The sequence below is a fragment of the Gobius niger genome, assembly GCF_951799975.1.
Source record: "Gobius niger genome assembly, chromosome: 24".
Classification (NCBI taxonomy): domain Eukaryota; kingdom Metazoa; phylum Chordata; class Actinopteri; order Gobiiformes; family Gobiidae; genus Gobius; species Gobius niger.
Genome location: NC_136875.1, coordinates 11,745,473 through 11,765,448, shown reverse-complemented (window position 1 = coordinate 11,765,448; position 19,976 = coordinate 11,745,473). Strand labels below are relative to the sequence as shown.

Here is a 19,976-nt window from a genome sequence, read left to right as displayed (position 1 = left end):
ACAGGAAGTAAACATGAAGACGCCGCATAAAAATAACATACGTGTGAAAGAAAAGAACCGCAGAGTGACGCCTCGCTCTGATGAATTAATGGTGTTTGGCCACACATGCAGGTCCTATAAAGAAAATGCTGCTTTCAGTTAATGCAGTGGGTTTTTATTGGTATTTCAAAACCAAAGTGTGATTCTAGTCAGGGCTAGAATATTATTGTGGAGAGCGTAGAAACCATAGAAACGCTGATAGCTGCCTGAGCCTGTTCTTACAGATGTTTACATATGTTCAGCGTTTGACCCCATACAAAGAAACGGTGAAGCCAGGCCTTATAAAGTAGGCCAGGTATGATATGCTTGTTTTGCCAGACATTTGAAAGAATTGGCAAGAAATATCGGCCAATAAAATCCTCAAAAAACGGTCAACCTCTCAAATCAAATCAATCAATCAAAGCTTTATTTATAAAGCGCTTTCATACAAGGTTGTAACACAAAGTGCTTTACAGATTAAAAGCAGTTCCCACCCACCCAACCACCCACTCTTCCAACAAGACACGGAGAAGACCTCTAGCCTTATCCGAAAGGTTTTGTCAACGAATGAATGCGTGGCCGATATTTCTTGCAGATTTTTTCAAATGTCTGGTCTATGATCCTGTAAAAACATAAATACTTGGCCAGTCCGGCGATGGCTGATTTTGTTTTATTGCTTTAGGTTCATGATGATAATTCAATCATAGTTTCTGTCCCAGCTTTGATTAGCTGCCGTTAGCATTAGCATGCTGTTGCTAGCCTAGGGCTGGGTACCTTTGCATTTTTGTTCCGATACCAATACATGAACGATTTTTTTTTTTTTCGATACATATACTAAAATATTTCTCATATAGAACCATGAAACAGATGATGCTAATTTATTCATAAATACAATTGGAGAAGTTAAAACTAACTCATCATTGAATTCTCAAGGTTCTATGTCTCAAAATTACATTCAGCATGTCCATATTGACTGAGGTTTAGTGAAACATGTACTTAAAGGAATATTTCAGGATTTTTGACATAGGGCCTCATTTCCTAGTTATCCAGAGTGTTGCTGATTTCTGGAGATATTTTTTTGTAATTCAAGCAGTTCTTATATTTGAAGAGTTCTGTGGCACTAGGCTAATGCAAGGCTAGCGCATTTCTATGGTATCAGCTAGCCTGCATTAAAAACTGTGTGATCTGCTCCACAGAGCACCTGAGGCAAATCACTTATAACACCAAACTAACCATATAAATGTCTGTGTCCATAGAATAATTTTTGTAATATAACTGACCTTGCATCACATGAATAATCACATTTTGAGGGACTATTTTCTAGCAGATCACTCCGCCGCTGCGTAGCTTATACAACCACGAAGCTGATGCTGCTCAAATATAAGGTATTTTAAATGCAAAATGGCTAAAATTAACATTTATATGGTTAGTCTGGTGTTATAAGTGATTTGCCTCAGGTGCTCTGTGGAGCGGGTCACACTGTTTTTAATGCAGGCTAGCTGATACCATAGAAATGCACTAGCCTTGCATTAGCCTCGTGCCACGTAGCTCTCCAAACATAAGAACTGCATAAATTACAAAAAAAAAATCTCCAGAAATCAGCAACACTCTGGATAACTAGGAAATGAGGCCCTATGTCAAAAATCCTGAAATATCCCTTTAAACTCTTAGCTCACCAGTTTTCATCTTAATGTTTCAACAGCAAGTCTCTAATCACTTTCGGTCCCGGAGCTATCGGCTTTTATCGGTGCTAGATGGACCGATAGCCGATATTTACCCCAAATATCGTCTGGGGGCTGGAACGTTCAGTTTAAACGGGCCCCTGATTTGTTAGTTGACAAAATGTGGCTCAGAGCTAAAGGCATTTCTGTGATTTCTATTGATAAGAGGGCCTGCAGATTTTAAACCGTCGTCGTTGCAAATTGAGTGCCGTCTATATTTTGCAAGTATTTTCTTGTTTCTCAGGGCGACACCTCTGGAGACTACGGTAAAACTCTGCTGATCCTTTGTGGAGGCGAGGACTGAACCCGCCGCAGTAACAGCCTGTATTAACGCCAATGCTGCAGCTGCCAAAGAAAATGACGCGAGGCCTTTCAAGATTTAGAGCTTCGTCGACGTCCCCTTCATGTTTTTTGTACAATGCAAAGTTTTATATATTTGTTCACGTTAGCTTCTGCGATTTTAAAAATAAAACAGTGCCTCCTTGCCACAACGACTGTGACACTAGTTGTTTAAATATGGATAATAAAAGAACCATAAAACGTTCAACTTGTGATTCGAGTTGAGTTTGTTTGAGCAATATTTCTGTGTTTGGAAATGTGGAAACTTCAGGGACCAATCTATAGCTACAGCGGGTCGTCTTCTGACTGGAGGGGCGGCGGTTTGTATCCGACGAACGGATGGATGGTTGGATGGATGGATGGTTGGATGGTTGGATGGATGGATGGATGGATGGATGGATGGATGATGGATGGATGGATGGATGGATGGATAGATGGATGATGGATGGATGGATGGTTGGATGGATGGATGATAGATGGATGGATGATGGATGGATGGATGGATGGATGGATGGATAGATGGATGATGGATGGATGGTTGGATGGATGGATGATGGATGGATGGATGATGGATGGATGGTTGGATGGATGGATGATGGATGGATGGATGGATGGATAGATGGATGATGGATGGATGGATGGTTGGATGGATGGATGATGGATGGATGGATAGATGGATGGATAGATGGATGATGGATGGATGGATAGATGGATGATGGATGGATGGATGGTTGGATGGTTGGATGGATGGATGGATGGATGGATGGAGGATAGATGGATAGATGGATGATGGATGGATGGATGGATGGGTAGATGGATAGATGGATGATGGATGGATGGATGGATGGATGGTTGGATGGATGGATGGATGGATGGATGGATAGATGGATAGATGGATGATGGATGGATGGATGGATGGTTGGATGGATGGATGGTTGGATGGTTGGATGGATGGATGGATGGATGGATGGATGGTTGGAGGAAATCTGAACAGACACATGAACACCCAGTGTTTAAAGCACATTTCAACATCCCACAGCTAAAATAAGAAGAAAAATAAGACGCTTCTTTTGGCTTTGTGAAAAGGGTCGATTCTACAAGTGATTTATTCATCCAAAGGAAATTGCAATGTTGTCGGCTGCTCACATTTACACAACACAATTTATAAATCACTAAAATACTTTTAAAAAATCTGCAAAAATGTTAAACAACAACACATCAATTCGAATCTCTTGGCTAAGTGAGAGAGTTATTATGCCGTCTAATGGCACAAGGGACAAAAGACTTCCACAGCACACAGCATAGAGGAGGGCGCTTGCCACCACTGACTGCTAAAACATATTCAGCAGTTTGGAGCAGATGTTAAATGAGTGCATGTGTCATGATGCTCTGTGTTGGTGGTCCAGTCCAGCTTATTGTCCAACGTGATCCCCAGATACTTGTAGGACGACACCATCTCCACACTGTCTCCCTCAGTTTGCACCGGCTAAGCTGTTGGGGGGCTTCCTTCTGAAGTCCAGAACCATTTCTTTGATCTTCTGGACATTCAACTTCAGCTGGTTCCTCCTTGCCCAAACCGCGAGATCTTCCAACAGCTGCCTGACGGGACACCAAGCTCTGAAACAGGGACAAACCCAGGAGGCAGTGCACCGTTTCAGTGGATCAAAGGAGACTGAAGGCAGCCATGGTTTCCTCTGGGTGCTACGGTTTCCCCGACCTCCAAGAACATGCTGGTCCACAGGTGACGGGACTAATTCCTGAACACTATTTTGTTGTACATGTCCTGACAAAGACCTTTGGGTCGGGTTGGTCCATGATTTAAAGGACTTTTGCATTTTTTCACAAACTCAAGTGCTTTGGTCATTATTCTTTTACTTGCTTTCTTTACTCAACATCAGCTGTCCCACAAGCAAGTCTTTAGATACTATTTTCCTGCAGCCCTGTCCTTGAAAAGCACCGGTCACCGCGTACGTGATTTACGACTCATCTGCTTTCCATTGCAAAATATCAATGTTGAGGCATTTTTACGGAGCCAAAATGCAAATGTTCACTGTAAGTTAAAGGTTCCCCATGCAAACTCCACACATGCCTCACGCAGAGTTGAACTGCGACGTGTCTTCTCGACGTGAGGGCAGTCTTCGTTTTTGTTGTGATACAAACTGGCTGGCGTTGAGCGGGTGGTGCGCAGCTGTTGTTTGAGTTAAAAAGAGGAAGGCTGCAAATGCGCCGAGGAAATCCCCTGCACGGAGCCACAATCCAGTTCACGGAGATGCAGCATTCGTTCTTCGTCTGTTTAGGAGACTTTCTGTGCAGGTTGTTCAAAGCTTGAGCAAGAATGTCACAATAAATTACCAGTACAGGTATAAATAATCCAATGAAAGTCCCTATGCTGAAATCAGGCCATTGCGTGCAGCCTGAATGATACTGTGAACCATTTTTATCATTCATAAACTTGAAAAAGTGAATGTCTGGGACGTGTGCAGCTATGTTAAACCCAGCTTCACAGTCTGATTGTTGTAAGTGATGCATTTGAAGTACATGCATGAAAGGAAATAGGATGTGCTGAATGGTGTGTGAGAGCTAGAAACAATATGGGGCATATAGGTTATTGGTTTCAAGTCAGCTTTCTCGCTCTGTTGCTTTTTGAGAATGGGAGAGATCGGTTGCAGCAGCTTTAATTAATGTGTGAATATAATTTAATTTGAGATCTCAAGACACATCGGTGGAACTGATGAATCGCTGGCCACACTTCAATCAAAAAATCAATCAAGACTTTATTTATAGAGCGCTTTTCATGCAAAGTTGTAATGCAAAGTGCTTTACAGATTAACCTCCCATCTGAAGGGATTCCATTTTCTCCAGTTTGGATTTACCCTAATCAAAAAGCTTCTTGGGAAAAAAGCACCAAAACAGCCAGTAAAATTAGAAGAAACCAAGGATGTAAACGCAACAAAAAAGTGACATAAATGTGAGAAAAAATCAACAAAAATGTGATAAAAACTCAGCCAAAATGGGACAAAAATTCAACAAAAATGTGACAAAAATTCAACAAAAATGTGACAAAAATGGGACAAAAATTCAACAAAAAGTGACAAAAATTCAACAAAAATGTGACAAAAATGAGATAAAAACTCAACCAAAAAGTGACAAAAATTCAACAAAAATTCAACAAAAATGTGATAAAAACTCAACCAAAAAGTGACAAAAATTCAACAAAAATTCAACAAAAATGTGATAAAAACTCAACCAAAAAGTGACAAAAATTCCCAAAAAATTCCAAAAAAATTCTACAAAAATTCTACAAAAATGTGATAAAAACTCAACCAAAAAGTGACAAAATTCAACAAAAAGGTGACAATAATGTGATAAAAATTCAACAAAAATGTGACAAAAATGTGATAAAAACTCAACCAAAAAGTGACAAAAATTCAACAAAAAGGTGACAATAATTCAACCAAAAATGTGACAAAAATGTGATAAAAATTCAACAAAAATGTGACAAAAATGTGATAAAAACTCAACCAAAAAGTGACAAAAATTCAACATAAATTCAACAAAAATTCAACAAAAATATGATAAAAACTCAACCAAAAAGTGACAAAAATTCAACAAAAATGTGACAAAAATTCAACAAAAATGTGATAAAAATTCAACAAAAATTTGACAAAAATGTGATAAAAACTCAACCAAAAAGTGACAAAAATTCTACAAAAATGTGACAAAAATTCAACCAAAAAGTAACAAAAATTCAACAATAATTCAACAATAATTCAACAAAGATGTGACAAAAAGTCAACCAACAACTGACAAAAAAAAAAAAGTGACAAAAACTCAACAATAAAATTACAAAAACTCCAAAAAACCCCGCGAAAGATCAGTTTTGTGGGTCTTAGCTTTCAAATGAGGTGTCACACATACCTACAGCCAAAGAGGACAGAAGGCATTTGGTTTGGGCGGGTGGTAAGAGGTTAAAAACAGCCTGAAAGCCACTAACCACACTTTTGAAGACAAAGAGGTTAAAATACTAGATAGGGAAGAGAGATGGTACGAAAGGGGAATAAAGGAAGCTATCCTTGTAAAAACAACAGAAACCAAGTCTCAATAGAGGGGGTGGACTGAGACAGGCCTTATCCCCTCAACTCAACTTTTTTCCCCTTAACACAGGTGTTATCCCACCAAAATGAGACGAATTACAAAAACTTGACACTCTGTTAAATGCCCTTTATTTCTCAGGCAGTTGATTTGTTTGAGTTCGTTACCCCGGCAACACAGCTCCCTCTTTCCCACAGTCTGCTGCTGCTGTGTGAAGCTAACGACTGTCATTTTAATCATTTTAGACACAGAACAGGTGAGTAAATGTGAGTAATTTCTGTTCATAAGGTTGTTTAACACGTTTTTAAGATGAGTTTTCATGTTTGTTGGCGATCACGATGAAGGGGAAGTTATGATCTCTCAGGAGCTAAAGGCTAATCGGCAGTTAGCTCGACAGGAGAGTAACTGTTGCGGTAGCAGCGAAAATATGAGAAAGTAGCATTTAAGTGAGCACTTTATGGTCAGTCTGCATGAAAATGTTTCAAAATACAAATAATGAAACAAGAATTTTGCTTTTCTTTGTTCCATCATTTATTTTGGTGACAGTTTAAAAGTCCAGGTCCAGCTTTAGCTCTATTTGACAGGAGAGTAACATGTAAATGATGAAACATAGTTTCCTCTGTGGTCTCTGTTTAGGGCTGTTTGTAAAAATGTGTGAAGGCCAAACGTTCAGAGCTTTTGTGAACGAGCGTCTGGCTGCGGCGGCTGGAGAGACACGTGCGCTGTTTGAAAGGACGACAGCGGAGTGTGAGGAGGAACTGCGTCGCTCCCAAGACGAGAACCGGAGGAAACAGCGGCTCCTGGACCCGATACTGAGCCCGAGAGTCGTACTGGTCAGAGTGGACGCTGGTCAGAGTTTGAAACGGGAAATCACCGAGACCTCACGGATCAAAGAGGAGCCAGAAGAGCAGAGCGTCACACGGGAGGAAGAGCAGCTGCCAGTGTAGGCTCACACACTTTCAAACACGTCTCAGTCACTTTATTGTTCACTTTATTCATATTTAAATCATGTTTCAGGTGTTTCCCAGAGTCCAGTGCTGTGAGTGTGAAGAGAGAAGAGCCCTCCCCGCTTCCACAGAGACAAACTGAGCGCGGGAACATCAGCTCAGAGCCACATTTCCGCTCAGAGACGGAGGGACACACTGAGCACTCGTCTGACACTGACGACGATGATGAAGAACCTCCATTCAGCCGCTCAGACGCACAGATGGAGACAGAGGCTGATGGAGATCACCACAACCAGGTCCAGAGCAGAGACAGAAGCACCAAAGTCTCCGCCCAAAACAAGTCTGACCCAGAGACGAGCGCGACGGTCGACAACGGAGAGACGTCTGGAGCTGACGGAGGAGAAGAGAAGAAGAAGCACCGCTGTCATGTTTGTGACAAGACATTTAGTCATAAACATGATTTAACAAGACACATTAGAGTGCACACAGGGGAGAGGCCTTACAAGTGTTCAACATGTCAGAAAACATTTAACCAAGTTAGTGCTTTAATTTTACATAGAAGAACACACACAGGAGAGAGGCCTTACAGCTGTCAGGTCTGTGAGAAAAAGTTTTTACAGCTCATTCACCTCAAGATGCATGAACGAACACACACTGGAGAGAAACCACACGACTGTTCAATCTGTAATAAAACATTTGCCCGTAAGTGTACTTTAGATGATCATAGAAGAACACACACAGAATAGAGGCTTTACTGCTGCTCAGTTTGTCAGAAAACATTCACCAAAAGAGGAAATCTGAACAGACACATGAACACTGTTTAAAGCACATTTCAACATCCCACAGTTAAAATAATAAGAAAAAAAAAGACGCCTCTTTTGGCTTTGTGAAAAGGGTCAATTCTACAAGTGATTAATTTAGTTTGAATTAACTTCACAGATCTCTTTTTAATGACTGCTTCTGTAAATGTAAAATGTTTTAAATGTGTTCATTTTGTTCTGAAAAAGCACTTGCTGGTTTATGAAATACTGTATATATGTTGAACGAATTATAATCAGAAGTGTTTGCATTGATTGAAGCTAATTGTTCAGTGTTTACTGGTGTTTACTTAAAGGGGGGGTATTATGCAAAATCGACTTTTTCAAGCTTTACATCATGTTATTAAGTCATTCCCTCATTAAAACCATGCCTGAAGTGTTGCCTTGGCACATTCACGTATTTTCGAGTAATCTGTAGAAACTCTGATGGCGGCCATTTTAGGGATAAAACGCCTGATTCCTTCAGGAAACGCCCTCGACCTCCAGGATACGCCTCCGACCTTTCGTCACCAGCCGAGTAACCAACCACTGCTCCTCAGCAGAACCCCCTCCCCGCAGTGTCTAGCCCTAAGATGTAAACAGTCATCATGGAGGATTAGCTTCATGTGTTGTGAACCGGAGCCACAGCAGACTTTTACAAAGACACACATCAGTGTTTCTGTTACCGAAACACCCAGGATTAAAACCGGTGACAAGAACACTTATTTCAGTGTCTGGTTCTGCGCTGGGCCTTGATGATGCACAGAGCCTCCAGAGAAAGCTAATGCTAAGCTAAACCTCGAGTCATCACGTGAAAACAAGAAATATGCACACATAAAGTCAATAAAACCACCACACACACAAAGAACCGTTTAACAATGATCACACACGGAGCCAGGCTTGTTGATTTCGTAGTTTATTGCTCACATTTCATCTACAGTGAGTCGTAGCCGAGTGGTTTTCTCCCGGAGCTAACAAGCTAGCCGCGATAAGCTAACGGGAAAATTCACTGAATACAAGCAGCATATTATGCATTGAAAACGTCACTAAAACAGGCAACTGCTTGAAGCAGCCTTTATGATGATCACACACGGAGCCGGGCTTGTTGATTGTGTAGTTTATTGCTCACATTTCATCTACAGTGAGTCGTAGCCGAGTGGTGTTCTCCCGGAGCTAAGGCACTATTAGCCGCGACAAGCTAACAACCTTCACCTTCACAACATTCATTGAAAACAGGCAGCATGTTATGCACAAATAACGTCAATAAAGCAGCAACTACTCGAAGCAGCCTTTACGATGATCACACAATGAGCCTGGCTTTACACATTTGTGGTTTATTGCAGACTTTTCATCAACAATGAGCTGTAGTCGATTATAACAAGCTAACGGGTAACCTCGAAAAACCATTGTCCACCTGCACAGATAATGTCCGTCTTTTGAATCGTATGGGCTCCTGCAGATCCTGGTGTCGTCCATGGGGGTATAGTTAGAGATCCATAGGGCATGGCAGATGCAAAGAGATAGCCTCCAAACAGCAGTTATTTTTCAGGCAAGAGCCCCTTCCAAGCGTCCGGTGTGGAAGGTTCGTCTCCAAATAATATCCTGTGTGGCCATCGTTCCCAAAGTGATAAACAGTAGCTCCTTTCCAACAATAAAAATTAAAATGCACCGATCGTAGTTTCAATACAGTTGAGACAACGAGCGCAGTGTTGTTGTGATGCCACAGACAGCGTGTGGAGGGGGCGTGTCGGAAAGGGTCAGAGGTTCTTAAAGAGACAGGGGCCTATTTCAAGTCATTTGCTAACGCCATTTTGAAAGAGCAATTTTATACAAGGCAGTTTTTCTAATTTACTGCATTGACAGACCAACAGAAGGTTTCGTCATCATTGTAGTGTGCTATAGACTGGTGCTATGTGGCTGAAAAAAGCATAATACCCCCTCTTTAACAATCGTTTGAGCCCATTTTGATTCTTCGTTTTTAAATCGTAAATAAAACTGTTTAAAATCACCCAAGAAAAAACACACGTCTGTTCAATCTGTAACAAAACTTTCGCACATAGATGTAATTCATGTGTTTGTGTTGCGAACGCTGAGCTGCCAAATGAGTTCGACATCGTGGAATCCAACACTCGCCCCGAACAGTCGACCAACGCCTCGAGATGTCATTTCTGACCATTAATCATCTTGAACAGCAGGCCCAGATTCTAAAGCATGATTAAGTTTTCAAAGCTTATTATATTATGCTTAGTGAGAGTATGACAGTGGTGATATAGCTTAGAATTTACATGTGAATAAACTGAGATTTTTTTTGTTATGGCAAAGTTTTTGTCGGCAAAGCTTTTCTAATATTCCCAAAGTGTCTGTAAAAGCATGCAATATCCACCTCTGTCCTAAAGGTTATGAGCAATTTAACACACTATAACAAAGAGGTATATAAACTTTGCGACGTTCATTGTATCTACTTGTGTTACAGTAAACTCAGGGTTCATTTTGTCAGACACTGCAAACCCTGAAAGTTATACTGAGACTCACAGCTATGCCTCCTATTGTTCAGGCTAATGGACTTTCACCGGATTAACTGCTAAGCTCTTCCCAGCATATGGTGAAAGACTGTTGTGGAGCGGATGGAGCTGCGCAGGAGGAAAAGGAAGGAGGAGGTGGAGGAGCTGAACAGTGCAGGACACCACGCTCTGAAACAGGGACAAGGGGGGTCAGAGGGTCAGAGGAGACTGAAGGCAGCCAGCCAGGTTTCCTCTACCTCCACAGATATGCAGGTCAGGTTGGCTCAGTGGCGGCTCAGGGCCAACACCTGAACGCTATTCAGTTGCACGCTTTTACGATGACAAATAAAGCACTTACTTGCTAATATAAAAGCACAGTAGATAAGTACAATAAGACTGTGAAGTAACGCCGACTGTAACAAGTGAATTTCTCCTTTGTGAGATTAATAAAGGTTTATCTTATCTTATCTTATCTTATCTTAGATCTCCTTTATTGCCTGGACCGGCGCGTCTATGGTCAGAGAGTTCCAAATACACAATAAAGAGTTTAAGACCAGTCGTTTTGAACGTGGTCGGGTTGTTGAGCTGCATGAACAGGGCCTCTCGCTGCACGCCATCGCGGCTGAGGTGGGACGCAGTAAAACAGTCACACACTTTGAATTTCTTAAAAGATTCTGAGGGTTTTGGAACTGGACGATCCTCGACCCAAATGAAGGCCGTAACTGGAGCCGACTGCAGCCCAGCAGCCATCTGAGACGTCTGCGACTGAAGGGCTTCAAAAATGTCAAAGGCCTCGTCTCCTTGAGCCACAGACGCGTCCGCTTGGACTTTGCAAGAGCGACCAAACATGGGACATGAAAAGGTGGAAGAAAGTTTGATTCTCTGATGAGTGAAACCTTGTATTGTGTAACCTGATGGTCCTGATGGTTTCCAACGTTGCTGGCATCACAAGCAGATCCACCTGAGATGTTTTCCACACCCCACAGAGAGGGGGCGCCCTAATGATCTGCAATGCTTGTTCAACAGAGCTTCAGGTGGTGCAGAGACATCAAACGGCTGCTGCAGGTTTCACTGAGAGGGAACAGGACAAAGCTACAGTTCATAATACGCAGATTTAGGACCTTTGGGGACGGATGGCAAGGCCAGGGAAGTTTACAAAAGTGGACAATAGTTCCGGTCAGTAGATGCCCTTCCTGAGGCCGCCACATGGAGGAATGTTCCCACTCACTTCCTGTAAACACTGGCATCGAGCCGCAACAAATGTTTGAAGTGATCAACAATAACAGTGAAGCCACTCATCCCTGAGTTCAGTGTGTTCAGCTTGATTTAACTGTTGTTTTCAATAGAAAAAGATCTTTATTTATATAGCACCTTTCACAGACATGGTCACAAAGCGCTTTACATGAGACAATTGTACATTCACTCCATTCTCGGTGGGGGAGACTGACAGAAGCGCTTTCGCAACTACACTCGTCTGCGCCAACGGCCCCTCTGACACCGCCATACATTCACTCACACACATCATTCATCCTGGCCTATTGTGCATGTTTTTAGTGGTAGGGGAAACCAGAGTGCCCAGAGGAAACCTACGCAGACACGGGGAGAACATGCAAACTCCACACAGAAAGGCCCCTTGCAGGTGGGAATCGAACCCGGACCTTCTAGCTGTGAAGCGAGAGCACTAACCTCTGCGCTACCGTGCCGCCCTAATAAAAGGTTTCTTCTTTCTTTTTGGTGTCATGCCCAATGCTTCTGGCTGCAGAGTGAAGATCTTTGTAGAAGGTTCATACTGTCTTCTTAGGTTAAGCCTATTACAGTTTTGTTCTTTTAGTAAGACAGAAGGTTTAGTTTACCTGCTTGACTAGTCACCTCCACCACCAGGTGACGCTTCTGAAGAAGATCACAGGAAGTGATCGAAACTTGTCAAGCAGGTAAACTAAACCTTCTGTCTTACTAAAAGAATATAACTGTAATAGTGAAGTTCTTCTTGGAACATGTCTGTGTAGGCCAGGGGAAGGCAAGTTTTCTTGGCAGAGGGACAATTTTCTTTATTGTAAATAGACCTAGGGCCGAAGCCGCTGATTATTAGCCCAAACTAAAGCACAACACCGGAAACATGACCATCTTAAATGAGATAAATGACTTAAAATTGCTTGAATAAAAGTTCTTCTATGTGGAATTTGAGTCGGTTTGAACTAATCCAAGATACGAATGCTATAGCGCCAATGGAACAAGAATAAAACCCACTTGATCAGATAAATTATTGCTTTTCACGTGAAATGACACAAAATAAGAGAATATCTACTAATAGAGGTTTTATCTTGTCTAAGACCAGACCAAATCTACTCAAACCTTAGATTTAATCTCTTAATTCAAGTAGATTCATGTCATTTCTTCCTTAAAACGATTATTCTTTTTCCAGTGCATTTCTTTCAAATGCCAGTGTTGTATATAATATATGACCTAACTGGGTGCATTGACAGTATTTCTACCTTTTTTCCTCCCATTTAACTCTAATAATGTTAAAAGTACTCTCTGATTTGTGTGGTCATGTTTCTCAAAATCATCTTGAGGGCCAGAGGTTCTGTGCTGGAGGGCCGGATTTGGCCCCCGGGCCTGACGTAGCCTACCCCTGGTGTAGGCTCTCAGTCGTACAGTCGTCTTCAAAGAAGGTTCTTGAGTCATCTTCTACGAGTCGCTGACGAAGCCTTTTGGATGTGAGCAGTACAGAAGACGACTCAAGAACCTTCCTTGAACTTCTACTTGGAACCTTGTTAAGAATCAACCATGCAAAATGTGAATTTTTGCCATCTTTCAATTCTTAAAGGAATAGTTCACCGTTTTTCCACACTGAGACATGTTCTTGCCTGAGCTGAGACGAGTTGATTCGTACCTGTCTTTGTGCATGCCCTCAGTCATGCAAAAAGACCAAAGACATTGTTAGCATTTGGCCTCTTCCAATGTATTCCTATAGCTCCAAACGGAGTGAAGTTGGAAGCTACCGCGATCCTCCACAGGCACAAAGACCAGACAGGTACAACTCTTCTAAGCTCAGGTAAGAACATATCTCAGTAAGGAAAATGGTGAACTATTCCTTTAAACTTTTGTACATCTAAAACTTGCTATATTGAATTTCATTGCTTTCTTTAACCTTTTTATGTGTTTTCTTGGGCCACAGCCTTTATTTTTCTTTATATCAATAATGCCCACAACAGTGTAAGGTAAAATATGCCTTGGAAATGAGTGGTTATCACAAACCCATGAAGATGAGGGACTTCTATGAACGTCCATCTTGTCGCTTTGAGAACCAATACTTTTTCCTTTATCTGTTTTTCTTTTTAAATATTCTGCTCAAGCACTTCATCAAGGACCAGCCCCACCGCAAGACGGGGATTTTATTAAGGGTACATAATCTTTCAAATCTATTTTTTCGTGTAAACAGACTCTATTTTGAGAGTTTCGTGGTTGGTAAGCACTTTTCACGAGATAACAGTGTGATAACAATCTAAGAAAAGGCGATTTACTAAACGCACTCCGCTGCCCTCTGCTGGCCTCTTTGCCCGTCTCTCCACCGCACCGATAAAACATTTGTCGTCGCGCTCCCCTCACATTCCCACCGCGTCAGTAAAGATCGCAAAACATCCACCGCTGTCCCGAAATTTACGAGCGAAAATGTATTTAAGAGGCCACATGAAAGCGCGGCAGATCCCCTTTAACGCCCGGGCGGCCTGTAAACAGTTGCTCGGTCGTGTGTGGACCAGGCCCTTCGCTGGGAAATCCCCACCAGTCTGCTGCAGCGCTGAGAATACTTCCCGCTGTAGAAGAGTTTCCTTAAAAAGCTCCAGTGCAGCGCAGGACGAATGAGTGGGTGAGTGCGAGAAAACTGCTTTTACTCGATTTGAGGCTATTCTGCAAACTGGACAAGCTACTTTTTGGGGGATTATTAGACAGAAAGAGTCAAAAATGAGAGTTTGGGATAGACCCTTCATCTGGTCATTGTACTAACCTGATCTTTCTGGTGATTTTCTATCTGGCACTAACTAAATACTGCCTTACTTCAAAGCTAATACACTGTGATGACTGCTAAACATCAGTATAAGCATCTCAATTTGAGCATAATAATCCAAATTTTTGTTGTTTTGACTAGTTAAGTTGTTCTTGGGCATTTTTCCTAGATTATTTCACTTGTTCTGAGATGTTTCTGACTCGTTTCGATACATTTCGTCCTTATTTCAGGTCATTTTCTTGGCCAATGGGGAAAGAAAATTATTTTACAATTTTACTTTCTTTTTTCAAGCGAGATTTGCCTTAGAACTGGTCTGAAATGTCCTCAAACAAGCAAAGTAAACTTGGTCCGATCAGGAAAAGTGTCTAAAAGAGTGAAAACCACTCAAAACAAGATACATTTCCTCAATTCAAGTCATTTAAGCCAATGCTTGATATTCACTTTTTGTAGTGTACTATCAAGATGGTTTCTTAATAGGAGTACACTGCAAAAAGCAATTAACTAGATCAGTATAAACATCTCAATTCGAGCATAATAATCAAAATTTTAGTTGTTTTGACTAGGTAAGTTGTTCTTGGGCATTTTTCCTAGATTATTTCACTTGTTCTGAGATGTTTCTGATTCGTTTCGATACATTTCGTCCTTATTTCAGGTCATTTTCTTTGCCAATGGGGTGAGAAAAACGGTCTTATCTCATTGGCAATTTTACTTTCTTATTTCAAGCGAGATTTACCTTAGAACCGGTCTGAAATGTCCTCAAACAAGCAAAGTAAACTTGGTCCGATCAGGAAAAATGTCTAAATTACGCTCAAAACAAGATATATTTCCTCAATTCAAGTCATTTAAGACATTGCTCGGTATCTACTTTTTGCAGTGCTGCCTGTGAAATGAATACTTTTGCTTTTGGAATATGTTGCAACATGATATTTCAAGTATACTGATATATGATTTATAATTTCAAGTGCAATCAGATTGTTTCACTGGTAGATTTATTCACTCAAAGTAATGTTGTTTGAGCTCAGGTTTGTATATGTTGTCTGCGATCATGGATCAGCTGTTTGTTTTTATAATGAGAAAATTGAGACAGATCAATATGGGGGGGGAAAAATCAACATGTTTTTCACTACTGTTACTGTGACGACTGCCTTAGGCCTTCAAGTTTCTATGTGTAAGATTTGTGTGAGTGAAACACAAATTACAACAGACTCGCCGTCTCGAACCTTAACTATAACCCCTGACCCTAAACCTAAACCCTATCCCCCTCTGCCCGATCCCGACCTCGGGAGCTCAGCAGGAAGGGCCTGGCTGGTACTTGGAACCTGGGTGAATGTGTGAGTGAGTGGTCGGAGAGGCCGTTGGCACCGGCTGGTCGCCTCGCTTCTGTCAGTCTACGCCAGGGCAGCTGTGGCTACAACAGTTGCTTACTCACCGATCACCTTATTATTATTATTACCGATTATACACCTTAATCCGGAGGCTCGCGTGGGCGGCGCCATGAATTGTGCCCGCCCCTTTTCTCCTATCTGTTAACATGGGGCTGGAGAAGTCCACATACTGTAGAATCAGTTACTAAACGAAAACACGAAAACGGTACATCATCACAACATCGGATTTGCGCGGTGAACTTTTTCCCCTCGTTCTCCGTTTACTGAACGGGCTTCGCGCTCGACCGGAAGTGTCGGGACAACGGAAGTGTCGAGACAAAGCAAAAAGAGTCAAAAGTGGGCGGGGCGGAATAAGGTCAATACGTTTGTTAAATGTGACGTCACGACTTCCGTCACTATTTCTTAGACTCATTAGCCAAAAATTCCAGACCTCCTGCTAAAAATGTAATTTTTACTAAAGTCACTACTTCTGGGGTTAGCGTAGCTGCTGCGCCGTTAGCATTTATCTCTGCTAACCCTGATGTTTGGTAAATATTACTTTTATAGCAGTAGGTTCAGTATTTTTGGCTAGTGGGCCTGATAAATAAGTCTGTTCAGTAACTCTCTGTTGAGTTTCAGAAATATTGGTTGTGGTCTTGAAGAGTTTTTTGTAGTTTCTCGTACATTTGTGGATCTGGAAGTAGAGCTGTGAGGTCACCACTTAGCAAACATGTGGAGTGAGTGAATAATGACGACAAGTATTGTATATTAATATTGTAATGAAGTATCTTTACTTTTAAAAGTTACCTGTGCCACTTACAGCCTATATGCAGGTGTGATGCCTCATTTAAAAGCCAAGACCTTCTAGTTTCTAAAAGTATGTGTGAGATCTGTGTGAGTGAAACACAACGTACGTTACACTTGCCGCTCTTAACCATAATTATATCTGGATTAGGGTTAACTAACCCTAACCCTAGTCAGGTAACAGGTTAAGAAATATATATATATTTGATACATTTTTATGGTATTTTCTTGTTATTTTCACATCAATCACATTTGTTTCTCTTGGAAGTCAGACTTTTACGCTCAAACTGTTACTCAGGGATCACAGTACTCAAGTAACATTTGGGTCACTACTTTTTACGTGTACTTAAAGCCCTATACCTGATTTTTTGATTGCAAACAATGAAAGGGGAGGCCAGTTGTTATCCAAACTCATTCATAACTTTCCTAATCTATTTGTAGCATCCAAATTATTTTCGGGGACAAGTTTCTATAGGCAAATTTCACAACTTGTAGGGTCACTTTTCAGGCTCACATTCACAAGAATGCTGCAAAAAATAGCCTGAAAGTTCATGAAATTGATACAAATGTTTTACAATTGGATGCATGCTGTTTTCCCTACAAGCATTTGAGTTTACAGTATACTAAAGGAGGATAATATAAGTTTCATTCCATTTCTAGAAGTAAAATCAGGTATAGCTCCTTTAAGTAACAGGTTTAAGAGGACACTGTTTTAAGTGTGTGGCCAATACAAAGAAGGGCTTTTGTATTGTGTGTATCCATCTTGTGTATATTCACCAGCTGTGTGCAGAACTACAGTTTTATATTGTTTTAACCTGCTGTTTACCGTCCCCTTGATCAGGGGTTCGGGTTATGATTTGGGTTTTTACTCACACATATCTTACTCATACTTTTAGAAACTACAAGGTCTTTGGCTTTCTCATGAGGCACACATAACCTCTTTGAGATTTGGATATGCACCATTGCTAACCCTAACCCTAAACTGGCAGGTCCTTACATACTACTACTACTTCAGATTGTCTTTATATCGTCTTGTGCGTTTTAAAGTCTGCACCTCTGACGGCTGAAAGCGAAGGTCAAACTCGTTCTATAAGCTGCACTTGTCAAATTAGGAAGTGCAACTCATGTGCAAAGTTGCAAAATGACTCGTTGGCATCGGGCTGTTGCATATAGGGTATACGCTGTTGCCACGGCGACAGTGACTGCAAGGGCGTGCCCGCGGTGTTTGTTCAACGTCGGACCTGGAAGCTCGTTTTAACACCAAACAGAGCTGATCTGTGGTTTTCAACAAAGTGTAACTTGGAGTGAACGTTTATTGCAATACAAGTACACTGCCTGCTTCAATCACGCAATAAAACAAGAAGAAAGTAAAGTAATTTGGGATTGATGATCTATACTTTTAAGTGCAAATACTTGTTCCAGTGGCAGATTGCTCTTTACTTATCTGCTCAAATCAAGGGCATGAGTTTCAAGAAAATGTGACTCTACTTTATGTCGTATTGGCTGTAGGTTTCAATAAGCTTCTGTAATGTCTTGTAATGTTTCTGGTTGATTTCAGTTCACTGTCTTCCCTAGAGTGGATAATGTGCAGTGAAATTATTGCATACAAAATACTACATTTGACTCAAAGTAAGGGGGTAGTTCGGTGAAGTGAGGGTGTCAGTCCATACGTGTTACTCACTTGAATATTTGGTCTCCACCGTGCGCTGCAGCTGGATAATGGTTTACGTGGGGCATTAAAATGTATTAAAGCAGCACTAAGTAACGCTTCCCCCTAGAGGCCATAAGCGCAACTGCAGGTGTCGTAGCAAGTTAAGATTTTTTTAACTTATTAATTGTCTTGGAGAGTAAATACTACGCTGACAGGAAAGGCGAAGGGAGAGAGGGTTACTGTGCATCCAATTATACAATGGAAATATTTTTTTTCACTCAAACTTGGCTGTAAATACTGTTTAAAGAGACGCTAGCCCGCAGTTAGCTTTACCCGTTAGCATGTTAGCTTCTTCTTCGTGATTCTATTAGTGTGTATTGCTTTCTCCGGACCGGTGGCAGTCAAGTTGCAAACATGGTTTTCTGGTCAGAGACACCAGGGGGAGATGAAAGACCCTCCAATCATCCCATAAACACTTGTATTACCCCCACAGGGACTACGAAAAGGATTTATTAAGGTAAACACGTTACTTAGTACTGCTTTAAGTGAATTCTGCCAAAATCAAGGCCTTAAATGTCCTTGTAAAGCATTGAATTAGGTTAAAACTGGTAATAAATCTACAATTCCTGAAAAGTTATGACATCGCTCAGCAATTGTTCCTGTATAAGTTCATCAAAAATCCCAAAATGAAAATGTGCCTGTGGGTCGCGGGCCAAACATGGCGATGACAAGCGTGGAATACAAATAACTGCAAATAATGATAGTTTATTTTTCTATATACATTTGCATTTCATCTATGCTTCATTAAAACAAATGTAACCATAGTTTTAGTCCAAACTGTTTTCACTGAGGGCCACATACAGAAAAATATACAAACAACTGGGACTCAGTGGAGGTCAGATATATAACTTCACCTTTATTGTTTTAAAGTTCAAATTCAATTCAAAATGTTAACTATGCTTTTTAATTGAATATGCCTAAAGTAAAAAACAACCTTCATCACAGCTTTCTATTAATGTATTTTCAATTATTTTATGTATATTCAATTAAAGAAAAAAAAATCTATTATATTTTTAGGCCGTAGTTTGGACATCCCTGTTTTAGTAGAACAAAATCATCTATTGTAAGAATATAGTCCAACATGTAAACAACAACAACACCTGTATAGCACCTACCGTGACTTTACCTCATTCGTTAACTCAAAGAAACCGCCACATTTGATGATTTTGAAAGCGTCAGTGCAGCTTAAATTCTGTTATAAGTCTATTTTTAACATGTACCTTCGTTAATGTAACAACCTTTGCAATAAAAGTTGGAAAAATTGGGAAAGCTGATGCTACAAAGCTCTGTGACTGATAAACACCAAGACACCACAACAGTGTTTCCTTAACTTTGCGAAAGGAGCGAAACAGCGCCCCCAATTTGACGCTAGTGGCCAAAAAGTGTACTGCATCCATATTTACCTTAAAGAATGAATGTGAGAGATTATACACGACGCAAAAGTAGGTCACCCTCTGGGGCCAGCATAATTGTTTTCGGGCCAAATTTGGCTCGCGGGCCCCTCTTTGGGCACCCCTGGTCTAAAATATATTCAGCTGCAGTTTTGGCTGAAATTGACCACATTTTTTTTTCTCAAATCTTTGCCTTTTAGTCCAATTCTCTTTCACTTGTCTAGTTAGGCTTTACCCAAATCTAAAAGCTTCTCGACAGTGTAACATTTCATTTGAAAGCTAAGA

General features: G+C 41.0%; 2 protein-coding genes across 4 annotated transcripts in view; both read left to right on the top strand.

Annotated features, from left to right (window-relative positions):
- Positions 1-2,267, top strand: part of anxa6 (annexin A6) — a 33,489-nt gene extending 31,222 nt beyond the window's left edge. For all 3 annotated transcript variants that reach the window (XM_079582313.1, XM_079582312.1, XM_079582314.1), the window contains one exon: positions 1,984-2,267. In XM_079582313.1, coding sequence (XP_079438439.1) covers positions 1,984-2,043 — 60 coding nt within the window. In that variant the 3' untranslated portion in view covers positions 2,044-2,267. The remainder of the gene's footprint in view (positions 1-1,983) is intronic.
- Positions 2,268-14,178: 11,911 nt separating this feature from the next.
- The window catches only part of tnip1 (TNFAIP3 interacting protein 1), a 46,616-nt gene continuing 40,818 nt past the window's right edge, over positions 14,179-19,976 (top strand). The window contains exon 1 of the mRNA XM_079582305.1: positions 14,179-14,283. The gene's annotated coding sequence lies outside the window, so the exon portion shown is untranslated. The remainder of the gene's footprint in view (positions 14,284-19,976) is intronic.